Genomic DNA, 24260 nt, shown 5'->3' on the forward strand with positions numbered 1-24260 from the left:
AGAGGGGCACAGAGAGATGCTGAGGATCACATACTCCAGAGACTTAACTCATCTCTCCTGAGTCCCACTGTCTTTGCTGCAAGAGTGTCTTCCTCTCATGACTGATAAATCCATAAATACCAATCACTGAGTAGTGGTCAATGCAGGTTTTTTCTAAAAGTGAGGGACTGGATTCCAACAGCATTACTGATGTTGAGTAACACCAGTCTCCACGGCCGTGTCTACACTACAAAAATAACTTCCAAGTAATGGACTTCAAAGCTGAGCATCTACACACACCTGACTTTGAAGTTAAACTCCAAAGTAGGGCACTACTCCATTCCCAGGAATAGAGTAAGGATTTCGAAGTTGGGAAGTTAAGTTTGAAGTGAGGGAAAATGTGTATAGACTCTCTGCTGGCTACTGTGAAGTAGCGCCTAACTTCAAAATTAACTTCAAAGGTAGTTCCTAGTGTAGAGGCACCCAGGAGTCCCATTGGGATTCCTGGCAGAGTAAGGCATTACTCAGAGTGAGTTGGATTGACTAAAACTAACAAACAAAATGAAAAGCAACACCTCTGCTTGGTCTGTCTGGGGACAGAGGCGAAATGAGATCAAATGATCCTGTTTCTAGCAAGGGTAATTTCATATAATAAAGTAATTGACAAAACTTTGGCTTACTCCAGACCAATGAAGTACATGATCGTTATAATCCCATGACACAGGGTCAAAAAAGTTTGGGTCACTAAGTGTAGCATTGCTACATAAATGATCTGTTTTTTGTTGAATGGCTAGCTTTAGACATCTTGCACTTATCTGAGCAAAATCTGTTTGAGTAGAAACGTCTTGACACTGGAAGCTAAGTGAGGAATAATTTGGGGGCTAAATAAAGTGGAGTACCAGCAACAGGACTATGTTTCACACACCAAAAAAAAAATCAATATTGATAAGGTGGAGGGTCCTATAGTAATTCCAAACACAAGGTTATTTGTGAGGTTTTTCCAGCAAATTGTCATTGCTTCTTTGGGTGAGGGAACAGGTGGAGAGTCTTTGGCTTTCATCTCATCAAAAAGAAGCGTAAGTTTTGGCGACAGAAGATCTGTAAATATTTTATAGAATTCAGCAGGGAATCCATCTGGACCAGCATTCTTTTTTTAGCCGTCAGTTCTCTTATAGCTTAATTTTATCCACAGAGAACAGCAATCTGAAAACTTCTTGAACTGACTTTGAAGGTGCGTTTTGAAACATTCCCTCACCATAATGGAATAAAAGCAAGTTTTTTTTATTTAGAGCTGCTTAACATGGGCCTATCCCTCCCCTTTGCAGCTTGTACACACTTAGTTTTACAATCAAAACAGTTATTCACAGCATCTGCTATATGTAGGGGCCCTACTGAGTTCACAGTCCTTTTTGGTAAATTTCATAGTCATAGGATTGGAAAAATTGTACATGTCATTTAATTTAAAAATTCACAGTGTTGTAACCATGGCGTCCCCAACCCAAAAGGAGACTGTGGGGAAGTAATACCACCTTTATTCCTATGCTGTTGGCAGAGGTGGGTCTAACCTGGCCCTGGGAGGGGCTTATGCAGGAAAAGAGGAAGTTTCATCCCTAAGCAGCCTGGATGGGAATAGTGGTTGGAATTCATTGCATAGTAGGCACCTTCCAGTATGAATCTGGATACAGGCTGAAACTCCCATATCCATCATTCTCTCATCTGGTAGCATCCGCTGTCAGGAAGGACAATGGATCCTGCAGAACCAGAGGATCCCAAGGCTAGGAGTAGGAGGCGTCAGCCAGCCCAGCAGCAGGAGCCCAGGGCAGGGCAGCCACAGATGGTCTGGCAGCAGGAGGGACTGGGGAGGGTAGCCAGCAGCAGTCACCAGGGAGCTGTAGAGACTGTTGTCCTGGGCTGGGAGCAGTGGACAGGACTGGCCGGGTGGGAAACCGACCTGGGGAAGCCACAGCAGAGGCTGGCTGGAAAGTCCCTAGCCTGGCAGCAATGGCTCATCCCCAGGGTTGAGTGGGAATTCACGGCTCCTGGAAGCCACAGCCAGGGCTGTGCAGGAAGCCGCACCCCCAGGAAGTGGCAGATCATCCCTGGGGTGGGTGGGAAGACTTAGGCTGGGGAGTGGCAGCCCATTGCTGGGGCTGCACAGACAGCTGCAGCCTCGGTAAGCTGCGACTGGGGCTGGGTAGGAAGCTGCTTGGGAAAACTGCGGCTGGAGAGGGGTGGCTGGGGCTGGGAGCTGAGGAGTCTGTGGAGGTGGGGAGTCAGGGCGTGGCGCCCCAGAGCAGGGGCTAGAATTCCAGCAGCAGGCATAATTGACCACCTGGTCTGGCAAAGTCCCTGTCCCAGGACTGTTCAGGTTCAAAGGGTGCCAGACCAGGGAGGTTGTACTAATAAAATATAGATCTTTGAATGCACGCTGTGAGGGTATAGAGAAATAGCCCTTCTCTTTGGGATTAGCTAGCCTTTATAGATCATCCAGAGCTGAGTTTCTAATCAGTAATTTTAAAGTTTTATGAGCCTTGGGAAGTATATAAAGTGCCATGGATCTGCATTCCTAGGCAGCATCGGGGCTCCCATCATTTTCACAGTGGAAGTGAAAGAGCAACATGTGATAATACGTCTACTGAAAACCCCACTGCCCAGCTGAGTATCTTGTTTCTCTTCTTGGCTGGGGACAATAATTCATCTGAAGATCAGATTTTGCCACCGTTGGATTTCCAAAACTGGGATGTGTCTCTTGTATCAGTGCAATCAATCAGATTCAAGAGTGGTGTGTGTCCTTTAAGTTGATGTTCGGTTTGCCTTCTAGTTTCTGTACGGTACCAATACCAACCTTGGAAGAGCCTAGTGGTTCTTGTAATTTTCCCTTCTCTGAATATTCCTCAGAAGATGGAATATTTCCTTATTTTTTCCATTGCTGTTTTCTCCTCTGAGTATTAAACAAGAGTATTTATTACCCGCTCAGCCAGCTGTGGGCTGAGAGTAAATTCATAGACTCTGACGCCAGAAGGGACCAGCATGGTCATGCCCTCTGACCACCTGGACATGCAGATTGAAGTGGGAGTGAAAGTACATCTTGTAGAAAAATGCCTAATCTCATTTTAAAGACTCCAAATGACAGTGAATCCATCACCCATCTTGGCAAACTCTTCCAGTGTTTAATTGCCCACACAGCTAGGAAATTGAATCTTACTTCAAGGCTGATTTGTCTAACTTCAGTTTCCAGCCATTACATGTTGCTATGCATTTGTCAGCAAGATTGACTGGCCCTCCACGATCACTTCTCCTTTTCATGCGTAAGTACCGACACACAGAGATCAAGTCACCTGCCAGTCTTCTCCTTCCCTTGCTATTAAATCAGCAGCCCAAAGGCTTTTAACTAGGAATCAGCCCATTTCCAGACTTATTTTTAATAGTATTCTGCAGAAGGAGGCTGGTGAAAAGGTTCTCTGTGAGCTAATCATAGGCCAGTCACATGGTTGCTGTAGGCACCCAGGGAGGGTGCAATATTCTGGCTACACAGAGCACCACTTTCGTATGAATAAGACTTTGCATTGTCCATCTGAGGATATGTCTATAGTTACCAGGAGATCGACCCGGTCAGAGTTGATCTTCTGGGGTTCCATTTTGTGTGCTTAGTGGGGATTGCACTATCAGGGCTCCACAGTCAACCCCTGTTTTTCGGTGGCCCTCTGTGAGGACTGATAGATAAATTGATCCTGTATACCAGAAGAAAACAGCAGTCATGTAGCACTTTAAAGACAAACAAAATAATAATAATAATAAAACCAAAAATAAATATAACAAAAACAATAATAAAATAATATAATAAAATAAAAACAAAAATAAAAGTAAAAAAATAAAATAATAACAGACTAACATGGCTGTCCCTCTGATCAATCCTAGATATGTTGATTCCAGCTATTCAGTTGATAATTGTCATAACTGGAATTGATATATCTAGGATCAACTTTCAGGTCTCGTGTAGATCTGGCCTAAAGCTCTTAAAGCACTACAGTCTGAATTCTTGAGGTGGTGGTTTGTAGCCATATGTAATTGGTGAGTAAACAGAGTGATGGAGAGGTAATGACTTTCAGCTCAGAATTCCTAGATCTAGTGAAAATCAAACCCTAAAAGCTCCAAAGTTAGTCTCCTGAATTGGAACCTAGGTGCCTGTATAATAACTGACAGTTTTCATTGTCTTTTAAAGGGAGCTTGTGGAGGCTCAAAGCTTCTGAAAACCAGGCTGCTAATCTGGGAGCCTAAAGATGGATTTCGGAGATAAATAGTCTGTGCCCATTTTTGAGAATTTTGGTCCCTTTGTTCAAAGCAAATCACCCCATATGAGAGGTCACGTTTGCAAACCCTGTTGCCTGAGGAACTGTTTGGTAAGAGGCTGTCCCTGGATGGAAGTCCTTACAGGCTAAATGGACAAGAGAAGGGAAAAGGTAGGAGGAGGAAGAGGTACAGAGAGTGGAAGTGAGTGACGTCATATGGTAGGGAAGCAGAACAAGGATTGTAACTCCCACTCTGATGCCCTGTCCACTGGTCTGAGCTGCCTCTGTGTGTGTGCATATGTGATGACTACTCTTTTGCCTGATTCTGGGCATCTCCAGAGCAGTGTACCCTATAAGCTAAGCATGTGGGCAGGCACCCAGGAGAAATTCATGTGCCACCCAGCTGATTAGTGGAGCACCCAGAGCCACCCACAACCAGCCGCATGTGCTTCTATTGGTGGTGCACGTCCATATGCGAGTTGGTGCACATAATGAAATTTATTCCACACAGGCATGAAAAAAAAATAAAGGTAACACTGCTCCAGAGTTAAAAAAACCGTGAGTTTTTACAGCTGGAACTAAAGAGCCTGGCTCAATACCACGAAAAGACTCACAGAATCCCAGAACACTAGAACAAGAAGGGACCTCAGAAGGTCAACAGGTCCAGTCCCTGCCCTCACAGTATGATCAAGCACCATCTATATCCTCCCTATTAGATATTCATGCAACCTGTTCTTAAATATTTCCAGTGATGGAGATTCTGCAACCGCCCAAGGCAATTCGGATATCCATGGCTCATTTTTGTGGATATGTAGATGTGGATGTGCACGAGGCTCTATTAATATGGGGCTCCTTACATAGGCACTGACTCTGGGGCTGGAGCTACAGATGCCAGCTTTACTATGTGCTGGGGCAGGGGGAGTCACTGATCAAATCCTGGCTCTGACCCAGGCCCTACCCCACTCCACCCATTCCTCCCAGGCCTCTGGCTCTTCCCACCCTCTGTCCTTAGCCTGTCGTGCCCTTACTGCCCCCCTAAGAACTCCTTGCATGCTGCGAAACAGCTGATCTTAGCAGGCAGAGGTGCTGATCCATGGGAATGCTGGTGGCAAGGTGCACTGGGGGTTGTGAGGAGCTGATGGGGGGCCACTGATGTATTATTGTGGCTCTTTGGCAATGTACATTGGTAAATCCTGGCTCCTTCTCAGGGTCCGGTTGGCTACCCCTGCATGGGAAGTTCCAGGACAGGAATGCATCCTGTAGAGAGACTAGAATGCAAAGCAAACATACTCATAAATGATGCAAACCACTCTTGAATCTGATTGATTGTCTGATTTATTTTTATGTGTCTCCTTTTCTCTTCCCTTCAGCTCATCACTGATGCCTATTTATTTTTCTTTGTCAAATCTCCTTTATTCACCATTACTTTTTCTGCTCTTTCGCTTACTGTACATGCTATTTCACGCTTTTCATTTCATTCTTGAGAGTCAGTTTCATTTTCCAATAAAAACGCTTTTCTTCAGCACAGGCAGCTTGTAGCTGTAATTTTCCAGGGTATTTTTTTCCTGTCTGTGTATATTTGGATGTCTTCCAATATATATATGCATATATTTGGCAATATAACTCAAGAGAATGGTGCAAGAAGATATTTGAATTATAAGATTTTTGGACCACATCCTAAGTCCATTACAGAGTTTCCTTCATTGCTATTTATTCATTCGCTGTAAAATGACATTTTTATAAAGGTTTAAAAGAAAAAAAAATTGAACAAATGAAAAGAAAGTCATATTTAAAACTGCAGAATGGGAGAAAAATATATCCCATCAAATCTGAAGTCCTGCCCCAGGCAGGTTAAATAGCAAGTAATCTGGTTAGCAAGCAACCATGAAAATGACTAATAAAACCCAAGCAGTCCTGTAACACCTTAAAGACTACCAATTTTGTTTATTAAGTAAATGAGCTTTTGTGGGTAAGACCCACTTCATCAGATCATCAGTTTTGCCTTAAGTTTATCAGGGGGTATCCTGGCAGCGCTGCTCCCATGGTTGTTTGCATGACTGGCAAGCTGCCTTGGGGAGCTGCTAATGCCAGTTACTCTTAGCACATGCATTATTTGAGGTTACTTTTTTGGCCATCTGTGCCCTCCCCACTCTCTGTTGAAGTTCAGACCATTGTTTTCCCCCTCTGCTTGTGCAACCCAAATCTACTCTCCTTCCAGCTGAACAGAGCTGGACAATATTTCTCTGCATCCCAGCATGTCCAGAGCCCTCCAGGGTTGTGAGGGTCTCCATCTGAGTGTGTTGCCACTGAATTCAACAGTAACAGGCCTGGGGGGTGAAACACCAATGGTTCTAATGACTTCTTTCTGGTTAGATCTCAGGGCCTGTATACATCCGTGAACCCTCTGCCACTTTTGAGATGAGACCACTAGATCTTTTCCCCCTAGACCAGGTGTCATCTTGTGGATTCCCCTCACATTACCCTCTGGGGTTCTCTGCTTTCCTGACTACTCTTTTAACAGGTGATCTTCCTCTGTCCTGCAAGAGGCCCCAGGACTCTCTGCTAGATCTCTTCTCCTCTCTCTAAACGCCTTCCCACCTGACTTGACGCAATCAAAATGTATTCTGATTTGAATGTGTATTGTAGCAGCTCTTACAAACCACAACCAAGGTCAGGGGACGCTGTGCTAGGTACTATGTATATGCATAGTAAGAGACAGTCCATGCCTTGAAGAGCTTATCATCTGAATAGAAGAGACACACAAAAGTGTGGGAGGAAAAACAGAGTCGAGAGGGGAAATAGCAAGGTGTCTCAGTAGTTCAGTAGCAGACCGGTGACTGAGATACAAGATTTCCCACCCACTAGACTCACTGCTGCCTCTCGTGCAGCTGCCTCAGAAAGATGGCAATCCAGGGATGCCTGGGTGTGACTCTGCCTCACACTCACTCCTATGGCCTCATTCTGAGAGATGCTGGGCACCTTCAGTTCCAGTGGAACTCAGGGAGAACTGGTCATACTCAGGTCTTCTGGAATTCAGGTCTTCTCTGTGGAGCCATCCAAGCCCTACTTCCTTTCTTCTTTTTTTTTCCACACTCTTACACACTCCCCTCTCCATCTAACCCATTTGAACCCACAAAAAAAGGGGGTGGGGTGGGATGGTAGGAGTGATTTCTAGAGGTTTTCATATTAATTCTGACTAGCATTTTTAACATTGGCATACAGGGACTGTGGAGAAAAGTTGCAAGTCCGTTTTTTTTTTTTTTTGGAAGCAGGGAGGAAATAATTTTCTACTTTACCCATTTCAATACTTTTTATTTCCATTCCTGCCTTGCTTAAGTTAGTTTCCCAATTTACCAATAGTGAGAGGGAACTGGGCTATTTGACATGGACATTTGGGCTGAGGCTTTGTCTTTACTGAAAAAAAAAAGTGTTATCTTCTCAAGATATAGCTTCCTGAGGTGAAACCCTACTTGAGACAAGGTAGTTTTAACTTACGTATGCCTAGGAAAGGCGGTCAGCCCTATACTCTGCTTTTTGTTTACCTCAGCCAGCTACATCAAGATAAATTTGAAATGGCCAGGTATTGTCTTCAGTAGCATTTTACAACAAAGCAGTTAACTTGACGTAAGCAGAGCTTTTTTTCAGGGAAGACAGCCCGAACTGATGTGCGGAATGTGATTGATAGAGTTGCTTTTGTTCTGCATGTCTTCCATTTGCCTTGTGGAGTCAGAGATTTAGTTAGTGACTTTTTTTGGGTAAAGCACTTATTGTTCAAATCTAAAAGTTTTATCTCTGTTGTGACTCAGACCCATTAGGGAGGTGATAGTTTCTCCCTTGATATTACCCAGACCTTCCCTTGACATTATCAGGTGTTGTCTGGGCACAACCTGGGCATGAGGGTGGGGTGTTGTGGTATAAATCCTTAAAAACGTAGCTGACCAAACCTGAAGTAGAACCTAGGATAGGCAACTGAGATGATGCTTTTCATCTTCTCCTGTTTATAATTGACAACCTGTTCCTTTTCTGTCGTGATGGTCACTTGATAACGAGTGGGACATCTTCATGTCACCCTCCTATTTGTGAGTCCCTTGAGAGCTGATCAGCCCATTTCTGGAGCTGCAGATCTTATCACAGAAGAGGCAGGTGTTAGTAGCTGTTGGAGGGGTGCAGGGCAGTTTATGACACTCTTTTCGTCTCCGCCTCTCCTCCTCTGCGCTGCAGTGGGACCTCTCAAATTGTGCCACCCCTTCACAGATTACTGTTTTCTACTGGGGACGGTCTTGGGAAAGGTTCTCCCAAACGTCGACACAGATGCTGCACTTTTTCATGTATGCCTTCACCATGTCCTTATATTGCTTCCACTGGCCCCCAATGGTCCTCTGTCCTCCCTCCAACTCAGAGAACAGAATCTGTTTTGGGAGGTGCTGATCAGACATCTGAATCATGTGACCAGTCCAACGAAGTTGTTGATGAATGATAATGGCTTCCATGCTTTTCATGTTTGACTCTTCCAGGATGCTATTGTTCATGTACCTGTCCTCCCAAGAGATATTTAGGATTCTTCTGAGGCAGAGTTGATGACATTGTTCAAGTGCCTTCAGTTGATGCTTGTATGTTGTCCAGGTTTCACATGCATATGCAGGATTGATAGATATATTTTCTCAGCATAATGTTAGCAGGTCTGTTTGTTTTGAAGAAGAAATGTTAGTTGAGGAACATGAGAATGTGCCTTCAATTGAAGGCAGTTCTACAACCTCCCTAGGTAATTCAAACACCGGAATAAATTGCCTAGGGATGTTGTGGAATCTCCATCTCTGGAGATATTTAGGAACGGGTTAGATAAATGTCTATGAGGGGATGGTCTAGACAGTACCTGGTCCTGCCATGAGGGCAGAGGGCTGGACTTGATGACCTCTCAAGGTCCCTTCCAGTCCTAGCATTCTATGATTCTAAGGGGATCCGTCTCAGTCTCTGTCTGCATGGCCTTGGGCTTCTTTTGGACACACATAACCATAATGAATACATGGGATCCCTTATAGCTTGTTTTAAATAGTGGTTGACTGATAAGAGGTTTGCCTCCACAGGAGTGCCTTTTGTTGTCATCAGACTTCCCTGGGTCCCTTACAAACTCCTGGATAAAAGAGACATTCAGAGAAACTCCTTTGACAGCAAAGCACATTTAAGAAGAAGATCAATCTAGTCTCCTAGACCCTCTCTTCCTTCTTTTCTTGGTTGATGTGGGATTGGTCTCTATAGCAGAGTTTCTTAAACTTTTCGAGACCGCGGAACATCAAACAGTAATATTTTTTATGCAGAACTCCTATGAAGATTTTCTTCAAAACAGAAATTGTCAGACCAAAAGATAAAAACCAAACCAAACCAAACCAAACCAAACATCAACGTATTCAGCAGAAAACAAAATGCAGTAATTGAATCAGATATCATAGCAGTGAAGAAGTAACATTGCATCTGGTTTTAATGAAAGAAAACATATACATGCGCTGCACATCATTGCTAGTTACTACTCCACCGCATAGATAGGAGAAGAACATCAGAGGTGAGGGGATGGCGGCCGGTCAGTGCCAGACAGCGCCCGGGGCCCGCACACCGCAGGCCGGGAAGGGCCACCTGCAGGAGAGACCCCTGGATGCACACCCAGGCTGGGAGGCCCGGTCCATGGGGGATGGGTCAGTGCTCCCTAGGGGGTCAGTGTCGCTTGGGGGGGGCGGGGGCCCAATGGCGTGGGCTTGGGCGGGTAGGCCACAGCTGGGTCCCCTCTGTCTGGGGCACACTACGGACATGCTCTCCTCCTCTCCACACAGCCACACTTTAAAGATTAACAAAGTAATTTATTGGGTGATGAGCTTTTGTGGGACAGACCCACTTCTTCAGTATGGCTATGATCTGAAGAAGTGGGTCTGTCCCACAAAAGCTCATCACCTAATAAATTATTTTGTTAGTCTGTAAAGTACTACTAGACTGCTTTTTTGTGTCTACCTGAGTATGCCCAACTAAGTACTCCGACCCTTGCCGAGGTGGAGGTAATCAGCAAGTCAGGTTACTTATATCAGGAGTGATATTTTAGTATAGATGCTTACAGAGTTAGGTTGATGAAAGGTGCCTTGTCTTGTACTTAATGCTGTAGTGTAGATCAGACCTGAGAAAAATCCAGACTGAAAAGATGTACTGGGGAGCAACATGCTCCAATTAATTACTCACCTGTTGAAAAGGTCATTTCTTTCCTCCCTTTATGGTCCATAATACAGTAAACCTTTGATTTAACAGGCCTCGATTTAGTGGACTCCTGTCCAGCCACTAAGAAACCATCCCTTGTCATCCGATCTGTTGTCTTTCCTTAAAGAGGCAAACCCCACCAGCGCACAGCTTGGGTTATGCACAAATCTCTGTCCAGAGCACAGCTGACCCACAGTGATTTTAACACTGTGTATCATTGTGGTTCAAGAGCCTGTGTGGGGGGCAGGTTCCCCTGTGACTGGTGCAAATGCAGGAATTTCCTTCTCTCCCTGCAAACTCGCCTGCCAGCTCATCCTTGCACCCTTCGATCCTGATCCTGCCCCCAGAACATCCTCCCCACCCACTCACCCACCTGGCAAACTGAAGGGAGCTACACGGATGCCAGGGTCTGCAGAGACCCAGTGTTCCCTGCTGGCTCCAGGCAGGGGAGAGGCAAGGCCAGCGGCAGTGGCTGGTGAGGAGCACATGATGGCTGAATCAGAAAGCAAGCCCTGTGGCAAGCTGATGGCCAGGCCTAGCGCCCATGGAGTTGGTGAGGGTCCCTTACCTGCAGGGGTGGCACTGAAGAATCACAGAATCATAGAACGCTAGGACTGGAAGGGACCTCGAGAGGCCATTGAGTCCAGCCCCCTGCCCCAATGGCAGGACCAAGTACTATCAAAACCATCCCTGATAGACATCTATCTAACCTGTTCTTAAATATCTCCAGCGATGGAGATTCCACAACCTCCCTTGGCAATTTATTCCACTGTTTGACCACCCTGACAATTAGGAACTTTTTCCTAATGTCCAACCTAAACCTCCCTTGCTGCAGTTTAAGCCCATTGCCTCTTGTTCTATCCTCAGAGACCAAGAAGAACAAGTTTTCTCCCTCCTCCTTATGACTCCCTTTTAGATACCTGAAAACCGCTATCATGTCTCCCCTCAATCTTCTCTTTTCCAAACTAAACAAGCCCAATTCTTTCAGCCTTTCTTCATAGGTCACATTCTCTAGACCTTTAATCATTCTTGTCACTCTTTTCTGGACCCTCTCTAATTTCTCCATATCTTTCTTGAATTGCAGTGCCCAGAACTAGACACAGTACTCCAGCTGAGGCCTAACCAGCACAGAGTAGAGCGGGAGAATGACTTCTCATGTCCTGTTCACAACACACCTGTTAATGCATCCCAGAATCATGTTTGCTTTTTTTGCAACAGCATCACTCTGTTGACTCATATTTAGCTTGTGGTCCACTATAACCCCTATATCCCTTTCTGCTGTAGTCATTCCTAGACAGTCTCTCCCCATTCTGTATGTGTGAAACTGGTTGTTCCTTCCCAAGTGGAGCACTTTCCATTTGTCCTTATTAAACTTCACCACAGCTGCCTTCTTGGCCAGGGCCTCTCTGAAGCAGGACTGGCTGGGATCTAGGCCGGGACATGGGCTGCCCATGTAGTATTTGGTGGGCATGATCCCTGTATTAGCTCAGGGCGCCTCCGCCCTTCCCCTACCCTGGCTTCGTGCACCTGCCACCACCTGGCCCCATGCACCTGAAGGCTGCCTTCCTGCTCTCGGACCTGCACAATGAGTACTGGCTCTGAGGAGTGCAGGGTGCGGTTGCGGGTAACCCGCCCTGAGGAAGAGAGCCCCAGGTGCCTTAGGAGAGACCTGCTCGCGCCCTTCGTTGTGTGTCTTCTCCTTGGCATGGGCGGTCGGGTTCGCACTCATTGAGGTGATGAAAGGTCCTTTGGGGATGCTGATTGGCGGCCTGTGCCAGGTGCTGTGACGTGTTTGGTTTGTTAAAGACAGGGTAAATTAATAAATGTATATGGAGCTACACATCTCATAGAACTGGAAGGGACCTTGGGAGGTCACTGGGGCCAGTCCCCTGCCCTCTTGGCAGGACCAAGCACCATCCTTTTTTAAAAAAAAAAAAATCTATTTGCCCCCAATCCCTAAATGGTCCCCCTTAGGGACTGAACTCTCACGCTTGGGTTTAGCAGGCCAATGCTCAAACCACAGAGCTTTTCCTCCCCGCATTGTATTTGCCCCAAATCATCCCCTCAAGGATTGAGCTCACAATGCTGGGTTTTGCAGGCTAATACTCAAGGTAGCTGTTGGACTGCGTGCACCATTATGGTGACTGACTGGGAGGGGAGGGGAGGCAGCAGCTTGCCCCCAGGCTCTGTCCATCGTCATATAATCATTCAGATTTAATGGATTTTTGGCATTAGTGGACACGCCTTTCCCCTCTTAGTTGGCTAAATCAAGGGTTTACTGGAGTGAATCTGCTTTTCCCTACTAGTTGAGATCTTCTTTAAGATTGGGTAATACTAGATTCACTTTTTTAATGATATCTAATTAACTAATTAACTCATTTGACTTATATTTAGAGGGATTTTTCAGATCTTTTGCGTTTTATAACTGTGTTTTTGAGTTGTGGCAGAATGGTATGCCTCTTAATTTGTTTCTGTCTCTGACATCCTATGCGCTAATTTAGTCAGTCTGGGGCACATGGTGGTGGGAGGAATAGTTAAATTAGGGGAAATTAAAGCATGTTTAAAATGGTGGAAACAAGAAGGAAAAGTGTGGTATGGAGAATACAAAATCAGTGTTGTGAGTAGTATAATGGACAGAGCTGCGGGGGGGTTGAATTAATCAGAAGCATGAAATTAGGTTTGCATTGGGTTTTAGGAATCAGGATAGCATCCTTTTTTTCTGATCGCTGCTCTGTTGCTGATGCACCTTGTAGCCTTGATAAAGTCACTTCACCCTGACTGTAAAACAGGACTAATATTTTATTCTTTACCTCACAGTGGGTACCATTTAAATGTGCCAGCCAGAGGCAACTAGCCTCAGTCAGTGGCTTTAAAATGTCAGTGTGTGGTGTGCCATGGCGTTGGGCGTTCTCAGTGAACAGCACTCTGTAGGATAATGTAGGGAAGTAGATAAGAACATTCGTACTTGTCGTCAGAGGTGCCAATAAAAGGTAAAGGTTTTGGTGGGGTGAATTAGAGTGGCTGGAGGAGTGTAGCTCGCACAGGGAGGAGAGGAATGATGGAACAGTCCCAGTTCAGTCCAATTCACTTTCTTCTCTTTCATCTTTTCCAGGAGGGATTTGTTCATAAGATGAGTGGTTGTAAGCATTAGCTGGATGCGACATTTCTGATGTGTGAGGGTTTGTGAGTAAATGTTGCTACTTTTGTCGTTGTGATAGCTCTTCGAACATGTGTATGAGTGTGCGTTTCACAGCCAGCTGAGGGAATAAGAAGTCAGACTCACAAATATTAGAGATGGAAGTGGTATCTGTCTTCGCTTGCCAACTTTCCTGATCAGACAGGCTGCATGCCATTCGCAGCAGTGGCAACTGCTCCATCCAACCAGGAAAGTTGGCAGACCTACCTCTGCCATTGCCTCTGTCCACCCTATCCTGCAGAAGGTTCTTGGGTATCTTTGTCTTGACCAGTATTAAATAATTCCAGTGATGGCATTTACAGCTGGGAGTGGGGAGACTGTAACGGTCTAAATGATTTCACCCTGAGAAAATGTTACTTGTATCTTTCCTTTGCTCAACTTCACCTTCTTATTTCTAGTTATTGCCTCCTTGGGCCACAGTTAACAGCTCTCCCCTCCTCTTCACTTCTTAAAACGATTGAGAAATATTTAAGGAGAGTATCTTCACTAGCTGTTAGATAATAATAACCACGCTCTTATTCTTCTTGTCCTTCAAATTGCTTTGCAAGCACGAACCCGTTCACAGATAGGATCACTGAGCAGTGTTATCTCCTCATCCTTAGGAGGCAATCTGAAGTCATGAGGTCCAGGGAGTTATTCATGGCTTCCCTATAAATCATTGCTGGAGCCCTCCAGAATTCTCGTGTCCTCATTGCCACGTTTCTCCATTAGGCCATACTACTACTTATTTAGCCATCTCCAAGAGGTACTTCTAGCAAGGCCGTGTACGGAGCAGTGCACGAGGAGCTTCTTGGAAACCTTGCCCATGCAATCACAAGGTCTTCCTTTGAGCCGTTTAATTGGGGGGTTAGAAAACAGTTTGTTCTCTGAGTGGAACAGGACATCTAGGCTATGTCTCCAGTAGAAGCGTCCGTCAACAGAAGTTACTGTGGAAAAGGAAATCTCGACAGACCCACCCCCGTCGACAGATTGCATCTACACACCACTTGCTCTGTCGACTGAGAACTGCCAGCCTGCACTGCCCTCTGGTGACAGAAGGTGGAATGGCAGATCTGCAAAGAGGGCTGCTCGGCAACCAGAAGCCTACATGCATTTCTGTTGATAGTACTCTCGCCAGATTGTTATGCCTCAAATTTTTGAGGGATAATACTGTCGAGGTAAATGCAGAGTTCTGTTGAGGCTCTGTTGACAGAATGCTGTAAGTGTATAGACACTCCCTGAGTTATGTCGACAGAAGGCCCCTTCTGTTGACAAAACTCTGTAGTGTAGAGACAGCCCTAGAGTTAGCAATTCACCATTCAGATATTTTAAACTGGTCTCCTGCCAGGTGCCTCCTTCCCACAAAGTGAGATTTACAGACTTCACTGTGGTCTAAACAGCTGCGTGCCTGTCTCAGTAGCATCTTTCTCACTGGTTCCTTTTCCCTGTTGGTATCAGAAGTTAATACAGAAAACTGATTGTCTCTATTCTTTTGAACAGGTGTCACACCCCTTTGTCTCAGTTCACTTCTGCAGCAGAAACATTCAAAGTTAATAGCTCTGCTCCTGCTACATGAAAGGAAATTACAGAACCTGATTCCCATCCCCTTCTTCCCGCCTCTCCATTCGTTTACGGCAGCTTTGCATTAATATTCATAATCCATAACTCGTGAAAAGGAAGATGTAGCCTGGATTCCTGAACTGTCTTGAAATTTAATTTTGCTGTTCACTGAAATATGTAAAACTTTTGTGTTTGTTTAGTGCATTGATAGATTAAGACTGTTCTACATGCAGGGCTCTCTCTCTCACACACACACGCACATGCACGCACACATTCACATACAACATGACATGAAATGACAAACAGAATACCGCACTACCAAAAAACCCAACAGATTATCTCAGGTGACAGCCAGTGTTCCCTGTAAGCTGAGTGTTTGGGCGGCTTCCCAGGGAGAGTCAGGTGCCGCCCAGCTGATTAGCAGAGTGCCTTCAACTGGCAGCCTGTGTTGCTACTGGTGGTGCGCAGCTGCACATGCCTTGATGCACACAACAAAATTTATTCCCCCACGGACGGAAACAAGTAGAGGGAACACTTGTGACAGCTCAGTGCAGCAATGGTGGAAATGTTTTGGTTGTAAATTATCTTCTCTTCCTCTGCCATTTTCTCTTGGGATTAAGAGGACTGATTGATCATCAGCGAGGTTTCAGCAAAACAGAACTTCACACTGTTCTCAAGTGAACTGATCATGACTTGCATGAGCACGTCAGATTTGTTTTGCTACTGTTATTTCAGCCTCACAGCCCTTCCAACTCGATGGCCTAGCAGGTGAGCAATGGGAACCGATGTTTAGGTGTTGGTGGCTTCAGAGTCCATTAGTGTTTTCAGTATGCTGTGTTAAAAACGGTGGATTACTCCTTTATCCCCCATTCTCCTTCCCTCCCTCTTGGGTCACACTAACTACCAAAGTCTAATGAAAACCTCACTGCTGCCATGAGGAAAAAACATCTTTTTCACAGGAACAGAGGGTATAGTGTCAGGATCCTACCTGCTTATAGTGCCATGGTGTGGTCCCTGGGAGCCCAGCTGCTCTGTTGCATTCCATCTGTGGAAGGAAGTTATAGAAACTTTTGTGATATCGCTGATGGAGGACCTCTGGCTGCCACAGGTAGAATTGAAATAGTCAGCACGGGGATTTGCAAGACAGGGATGGCCAAGCTAGGCCAAATACATTGAGTGTACAGAATCCTAACAAGTATCAGAGAGGTAGCTAGCTGTGTTAGTCCGTATCTTCAAACACAACAAGAAGTCTGGTGGCACCTTTAGACTAACACATATTTTGGAGCATAAGCTTTCATGGGCAAATACCTGCTTCATCAGAGTCCTAACAGTCATCTAAGGCTTCATCTGCATCACAGGCCTGACAGCTCCACAGTGACTTCAGTGCCTACCCCATCAGCCTCTTCACGTGACCTGAACTTCTTTTGCCATGATAACCACAATGAACAGATCAAAGGCTGCAGGACTTAATTCCTGCAAGAAAAGTTTTCATGGTCAGAAAGAAGGAAGGATATATTGGCCTGGAGCTTCTCTCCATGTTTCTGATGAGCTTTTTGGAACAACAAGAGAAGCCACTTCCCTCAGAGAATCTTTGCTGGGTTTTTCTCTGAGCCCAGTCCATACTGGTTTGGAATTTTATGTATCTACACAGCACTGACTAAACCCCCGGGCAAAGCAGCCATGTACATGTGTCTGTGCTTTGAATCAAGGAGTTCCCAGATGCTGGGGACAGTCCACATACCTTACCCATCCCTGTAGACTCTTCTGAAGATCCAGCTCTTGTGTTCAGTGCTCTGGCTATAAAGAGCACATCCCAGTCTCTCTTTGGTTGTGTTGTTCCACCCAGGGGTACTTCATGCTAGAGATGGTAGCCTCTTCAGGGCTTGGCCTTGGTTACTTACTTGCTACATCTGGCTGCTTGGGCAGCGATGCACAACTGTGCCATTAGAATGTGTCAGTCACCTTGACGAGAGATTAGCCGAGTCCAGTAAATCAGCCACAGAGGCTTTGTAGAGAGATGGCTTCCAGTCTATAAGAAGGTTGAGGCATCTCACTGGAGCTACATTGATGGGGAACCTTGTAGCATCTTTGCCTTTGCCACGGAGACCGAGCACTACTCCAGTCTCCAAACACCTTCCACCAATATTGAAATTAACTTGGCACCAAAGTGGGATCGGTGGGAGGAAACACCCAATCTTATCTGGTCACCAGCCCACCCTGTCCAAATAAGCTTGGGGTGCCAGTTGTGGATAACTCCATTGTGCGAGATTTGCACCAAGTAATTTTGAAACTTTTACACATATTGCTTCCTACACTTGCCTTGTACAAAGCCACCCAAGAACAGAATATTAATATTACAGATATCACAGAAGTACTAAAAGCATAAATTAGCTCAAAGACACATTCTTTTAAAGCCACGCCCCCCAGCTAATCTGGTTGACTTCTGACACATTCGGTATGAAACTCGCTGACGGCATATAGATTTTTGTAATTATACTTACCCAACATTAAAGCCAGTGATTTTTAGAAGAACACTGACAATAGAGCATGTTCAGAAAGTCGGCATCTCTGAGGAATGAGAATGGCATTTCTCCGGGTGATGTTCCGGAAGGATAGCTTTTGTTTTGTTTTTGTTTTTGTTTACATAATTGAAAACAGAAGCCTGGAAAGTGACATGACTCCAGCATAACTGACAGATTGGAGCCTGGAGAACAAACCATTGGAAAGGACTTGGAATTAATATTAATATTGTGCAAATATATATGGTCTGTCTCGCCCAATGATCTGAAGACATCTATCAGGCATGGTCTAGGTGGTGCTTGGACTTGCTGTGGGGGCAGGGGGCTGGACTTGGTGACCTCTTGAGGTCCCTTACAGTTTTAGTGTTCTGTGGTTCTATTTCTGTGTTAGGGAGTTCAGCTTTGCATCGTTCTTGCAAGGCAGGTCAGCGTGATTCTGTCTTAGTCAGCCCTCGGCGTGTACTGAAGCAATGGCTGTTACTGCTGGGGTCAGCCCCCTGGGCCAGGGGAGCTGTCATTGCTGCCGTGAGAGCAGTAACCCCTGGCCAAGGGAGCACTAGCTGCTGCTGGAGCAGCAACCCAGGGCCAGGGGACAACCCCCACTGCCACAGCAGCTGTCCCTGCCTGCCACAACAGCAACTGCCACCGCTGGGCTACCTTCCTGGCTGATGATGAGCACATGCCATCAGAGCGTTGTCTGGTGCCACCGTTGGGCCACATCCCAGCTGCAGAACTCATTGGCTGGAGTAGTGGCTGGCGGTCAGTCCCCAGTGGAGCTCTCTCCGTTCCCCACCCCCCAGGTGAGTTGAGTAAAAGTCATGGATGTGTCACGGGCTTCTGGGAATTTTTGTTGATGGCTCATGACTTGTCTGTGACTTTTACTAAAAATACCTGTGACAAAATCTGCCCTATAGTGGCTAGGAGCATTGTCCTGTGGTTAGACCGGGGGGGTCTGTGTTGTGAGCAGGCCCACTGACACTAAAGGGGGCAGTTGTCCCCATGCCTGGTGTCTTAAAGGAACATGTGGCGGTGGCTGGAGCGCCAGGACCCTTTGAAGTGCTGTTGACTTCACCAGGCCCCACCCATTCCGCCCTTGGCCCCACCCCTTCTCATCTGCGGAGCCAGGCTCCTCTCCCACCAGGCCCTGGGGCTCATGGTGAGTGTTGGCCCTGCTGGTTGTGAGCCTGAGCACCTGCTCCCAGCTCTGTCAGTGTGTTCCAGAGTGTTACTCAGTTGAAAACTTACTTGACTGGAATGTTGAGGCCTAATTAATATTTGTAAGGTGTATTGGGATCCTCGGCTGAAATCCCCTAGAGCAGTGGCAGTGGTTGTTGTTATCTAGTAGCTATGCTTTTGTATTGGTCTGTGCCCTTTGACGCCTGTACTCAATTTTCTTTTCACAGTAGCATCTCTTGTCTGGCTTTGCAGTGCCAAATCTGTTAGCATTACGGCTATTGCCGCTTAGCTCCTGGAGGCAGGAGCGCTGGAAGCTGGTTCTCCCACAAGTCTGAGGGAATGCTTGGCATGTCCCCTCCGTGCAGGAACGTGGATCCGCTCTTGGATGGGACCTGCAGCTTGTCAGGGACCTGGAGTGCATGTGGGACTCAATTATCCCTTGGGTTTGTTTTTTCCTCCGGAGGCAGAGATAAATTGCACCGTTCTCCATTGGTGTGCATTTGCTCCAGTCAGAAAAGGGCAGTAAGTGATTTCCCTGGTAGGTCACAGATTCCATTGCCTGGGGTAACTGCGGCAGTAATTTTGCCTGGTTGTCTTGATGCTTCAAAAAAAAAAAAAAGCTGCAGCAGCTGCCGGTGGCCAAAGGTTGGGGGTATGGAGAGTCTCTGCTCTTCCTCGAGGATGATTGAAATGAAATGCTGCAGTGCAGGCTGCGGAGCTGACGCACTGCAAAAGGGACTTCGACTTCTGATGCAGAGTTTGGAAGCTGGTACGATGAATACATCCCTGATTCCTGCAGAAACTGCTCTCTCAAACCCTGGCTGCACCAGGCTAGATAATTCCTACGTCACTCCCAGCTTGGTGCGCAAAGCTCTTTCCAAAATGGGTCATGTGCATTATCCCCATTGCAGGCACAGGCAAACTGAGGCCCAGAGAGGGTGTGTTCCTTGCCAGAGGTCAGGCATTGGGTTGCTGGGAATAGATCCTCATGTTCACTGTCTCCATCTCCTGCCTTAGCTGCCTGTACTGTGCTGCTTGGGTAGGTACTTGGTGAGTGTCTGTGTTTTTATTACACCCTCTGCTCTGCCATGCACCCCAAGTGGAGACACAGCTAATCATCTCCCAGATCCCGCTGTCTCCTCTACTGTAGGCACCATTTCCAGTGAAGGGCTCCCCAGTGAGCTGGGGCAGGAAGACCATTGCTGTATGGTCCTCGTCACCCTCCCTACCGGGAATCTACTGTTGCATCCTTCAGCTTGCATCTGCAGGCAGAGAACTTCTCCCTCCACTCCCCTTTTTCCTGGCCCCAACCACAAGCAAAGCGGAGGCTGCCCTTTTCAGTTCTACTCCCTGGCACTGGGACCACTTCTGCTCATTCCTCTCCTTTGCCAGTTGTCTGCTTCTGCCACATCCTGGCTGCCCACCAAACCCTTTCTCAGTGCCTTGGTCCATATTTTGTTGGACTGTTGTATTCCCAGGCCTGTGGAGTGAGTCATGTTTGGCCCTTCAAGTCCTGGTAACCCTCTAAGGTGTCGGGGGCAGTGGTGGGTTTGTGTTGCAGGAACAAGGAAATGGCAGAGGAGATTAAGGCTGGCAGCGGCCAGAACTGTATTTATTTCAGACCATTGCTGCTTTATATGGCATCTTTTTGCAGGCCAGGAGGAATAACACTGGCTGCAGATTTTATACTGGAGGCCTCAGAGAGTATAATATGGCCAGAAACTCTCTCTCCAGAGCTCAGCAAGAATGCATTGTGGTGGATAGACTCCTGTCCAGTTCTGTGGTGAAAACTCTGCAGAAGGCACTGTCTCCCTTCCTTTGCTAACACCACCCTGTGCTTGCTTGCCTTCCCTCTGAGGATCTCAAAGCACGTGCATGTGGTAAGGAATGAAGTCTCCCAACCCCCCATGGATGGATGATAAGGTACAAAAAGGGGAAGTGATTTCCCTAGATTTGCACAGCTGGCCGTTGGAAAGGCTCAGGAGATCTGACCCTCCCTAGTTCCCTGCTCTCCCCTGGGGCAGTGGGCTGTGTTTCCTTTGCAGGGTCTTTTAGGCAACATGAGTGCACTTTAACCAACTGTTCTTTCCTCATTGCCTTTTTCAGCCTTAACGGAGAATCTGCCTTCACCACCCTGTAGAAAATGTCTTACGGTTCCATTGATGGGAGTGGATTTGGAAGCCGGAACCCTTTTGGAGGCCCATCGAGACAAGGATATCAGCCCCTGGGTAAGGTAGTGATTGCAGGCTATAATTTGCCCTATCTGACTAAGCTGGGGAAGGTGGTTTTCATTTCCAATCTATAGAAGGGCTGATGTATCTTAGTAACCAAATGTTACAGTATGTGGTCCATCATTTTGTGTGGTGACTAGACAAAAGGAAGTGAAGTTAAAGATCCCCTTTAGCACCTCTTCTCTGATCTCCGTCTTGTGAGTTACACAGAAGATGTGAGTTGCTTTCCAAGTGGTCTTTCAACACATCATAAAATGTCAAGACATGTCGTGCAATAAATCATATAAATATATCACTGCCTGGGCAAGTTATATTGGTGGGTCATCTAGATCCTGTACTAGCCAGTACCTGATGCTTTAGAAGACAATGTACATCCCACCTTTGTGCACTTAGTGACTGTGGTGTGCTATGTAGTATGTGTATGTATGTGATCGCTCCCTAATCAGCACATTGCCACTTCAAAGTACCTTTTAATTGCCATTGTTCACTCATTTAGAACTATTTTGTTCAGTCCTTATATTGTGGATCAGTCATCTCCACAGTCCTATCATCTTCAAGAGAGCTATGAGCAGGTACTGACAGGAGCAGGTACTGACTAACAAGAATAAGGGCTTATATACATTGTGGGGCAACACCTGCTACTGGGGTGTGATTTCTAAAGCACACAAAGATGTCAGACATTAATTAATCTGAACAGACCCTCTTGGTGCATGAAGGTTCCTCGGTGAGCTTAAAATGATAGATATGTAGAGTTGAACACCACAAGGACCAGCAGGTCAGCTGGTTAGGTCTCCTGTATCTCCCTGGCCACCAACTCCACAAACCACCTATCCACTAAACCCAATCACTGAAATTAAATTGAAGGTTTACAGATCACAGGAGACAAGACACAGGGAGAGTATAGGAAGGAACAAGACATACCAGCGATTGAAGGTCTTGCAGTGCCAGGGAACTGATTAAGTGAGGTATGATCTTAGCATGGGACCCATGCCCACCTCCTTCAGAGGAAGGTGGAATACCCCCAGGGTCACTTCCAGTCTGACACAGAGGGAAATTTCATCCCTTATACCACAGATCATAAAATCCTAGAGCTGGAAGGGATCTCAGGAGGTGATAAAATGGTGAGAAGTTAGCTCCTCAGCATAGGAGCAAGAACCAGTCAGTCAAGCTCCTGTGACAGATCGTGGGCAGTGTCACCTCAGAGCCCTGTCTATCCAATGTCTCCTCAGTAACCATTTACATCCCTGATGCTTCAGCGAAAGGACTGCACACTCGCCCAGAATGAATAGTGGGGACAAGGGGGGAAATCCTCTCCTGACCCTTGTGGATTGACCACCTGAATCCTTGAAACTCGAGCTTTCAGAACACTAAAGCTTAGGCCAGGACTGATCCCCAGGGCTGTGTCCTGAGCTCTGTCTCCTCCCACCACAAGCAGTCTTGTTATGTGATGATGCTCTTGAATTTGGCCAGCTCTCTCTGATTAAGTTGTTTGAACCCATGGCTCCCATTGGGAAGCTGTCCAAAACCTCACCCCTTGGGAGGTATTAATTGAAAGTAAATATATCCCTCTTAGCCTTCTTTCTGCAAGGCTAACCAAGCCGAGCTTTTCCAGTCTCCAAATACAATAGGCCCTCCATTCCCCTGATCCTCTCGTCACCGTTTCCACTTTGAATTCATCATTTTGGAACATTAACATGTTGCTATTCCAGTTAAAGTGCAGCACATGCTTATGCTGTAGAAATCATACCACACTGGGGCGTGATGCTATACCATGTACACACTCCCTAAGATTTGCACATTTGGGCTCTTAATTTGCACTGCTGTTGATGTTGACAGTGTTCTCAATCTTATTTAGCTCCAGTGACAATATGTAAGTCAATAACGTCCTGCCGCAGTGAGTTCTCCAGGTTGATATGTTGTCTGGGTGAAGACATATTTTTTGATTCTATAGTTACAGCTCTGGAATGTCATCAGATTTCTGCTTTGTACTAATATAATGTGATGTGAGGTAATATTGAGGATTGATCAGTTTTCACTGTGTAATCAGACTTGGGGTATGATCAAATTACTGTGGTGCAAGTTATTGTGCTGGCATTTTCATGTTTCATGGTGGATTGATCTCTTGGGTCATGTATCAGACCTTTAACATTCCTAGAATAAGTGGCACATTAGCTTCCGGCATTGTTTACCATGTAAGTTCAACTGGGGTCTTTGGCTTGTGGTGATTTTAGAGAAACATGGGGGCTGAAGAAAGAGCATTTTGGTGGCATGTTCAGCAGATGTTGGATTCTGATGCTGTCTCCTAGGTGCATTTACAATTGCAGAGATTGGAATGCTGTGCAAAGGAAAGCTGGCCATGATATGTCCACCATGGGAAGTTTAACTCATGGGGATGCTACACTGAATCTGTGCAGCATGCTATGACATTAAAGCAGTGGGCCCAGAGAGTTAATCAGTAATTAAATGCAATCCCATAAATAACATTTATCAAATGGTTGCACTTTATTTTATTAACCCATGCTCAAAAATAGTCTCCCTGTACTCCCAGCTGCTTCTTTCCCAAGGGGCTGTGGAAATGGAATAGTAAAAAGAGGCAAAGCATCCAGTTGTCAACCTGTACGTTTTAAATGGTCTCAAATGCACAGTGTGAGGCTATACTTTGTAAAAGCCAACTCCTAGTGCAACTGTCATAACTCAAAGGGCAGATAGGTAATACTGCGACCTCATACTTTAGCTTTCTGGAAGAGTTAGCTCTTCTGCCTGCGCTGCTTTCTGCAGCATTACTGATGGCAAGGCTGGTTTCTCTCCACTCACGACAAGGGGAAGCTGATTCTTTGGTGTGTTCTCGTGTGTGTGTGGAGTGGGGTGTCCTGGTGGATAGCCCACCTGATGGTCCTAGAGCATCACAGAAAGCCTGTGCTGCAAGGAAAGAGTCATACCTCTAGAAGAGCTGCGATAGCCTTTGCAAAAAAAGGATCCTGCCTACTCCAAACCCACCCTCGTTTCAGTGCACATGCCTTCTATGTTGGACACTCAACTGCCATCATGTGTTTTCGTCACAAAGAGTGGGGCGAAATTTTCCATCTTAGCAGAAGAC

The 24260-nt window shown here is 46.1% G+C and overlaps 1 protein-coding gene across 3 annotated transcripts in view; it reads left to right on the forward strand.

Annotated features, from left to right (window-relative positions):
- The window catches only part of TSNARE1 (t-SNARE domain containing 1), a 751229-nt gene that overhangs the window by 171928 nt on the left and 555041 nt on the right, over nt 1–24260 (forward strand). For all 3 annotated transcript variants that reach the window (XM_074986589.1, XM_074986590.1, XM_074986588.1), the window contains one exon: nt 21039–21160. In XM_074986589.1, the coding sequence (XP_074842690.1) occupies nt 21076–21160 (85 nt within the window). In that variant the 5' untranslated portion in view covers nt 21039–21075. The remainder of the gene's footprint in view (nt 1–21038; nt 21161–24260) is intronic.

The sequence above is a fragment of the Carettochelys insculpta genome, chromosome 2 (genome assembly GCF_033958435.1).
Source record: "Carettochelys insculpta isolate YL-2023 chromosome 2, ASM3395843v1, whole genome shotgun sequence".
NCBI lineage: Eukaryota > Metazoa > Chordata > Testudines > Carettochelyidae > Carettochelys > Carettochelys insculpta.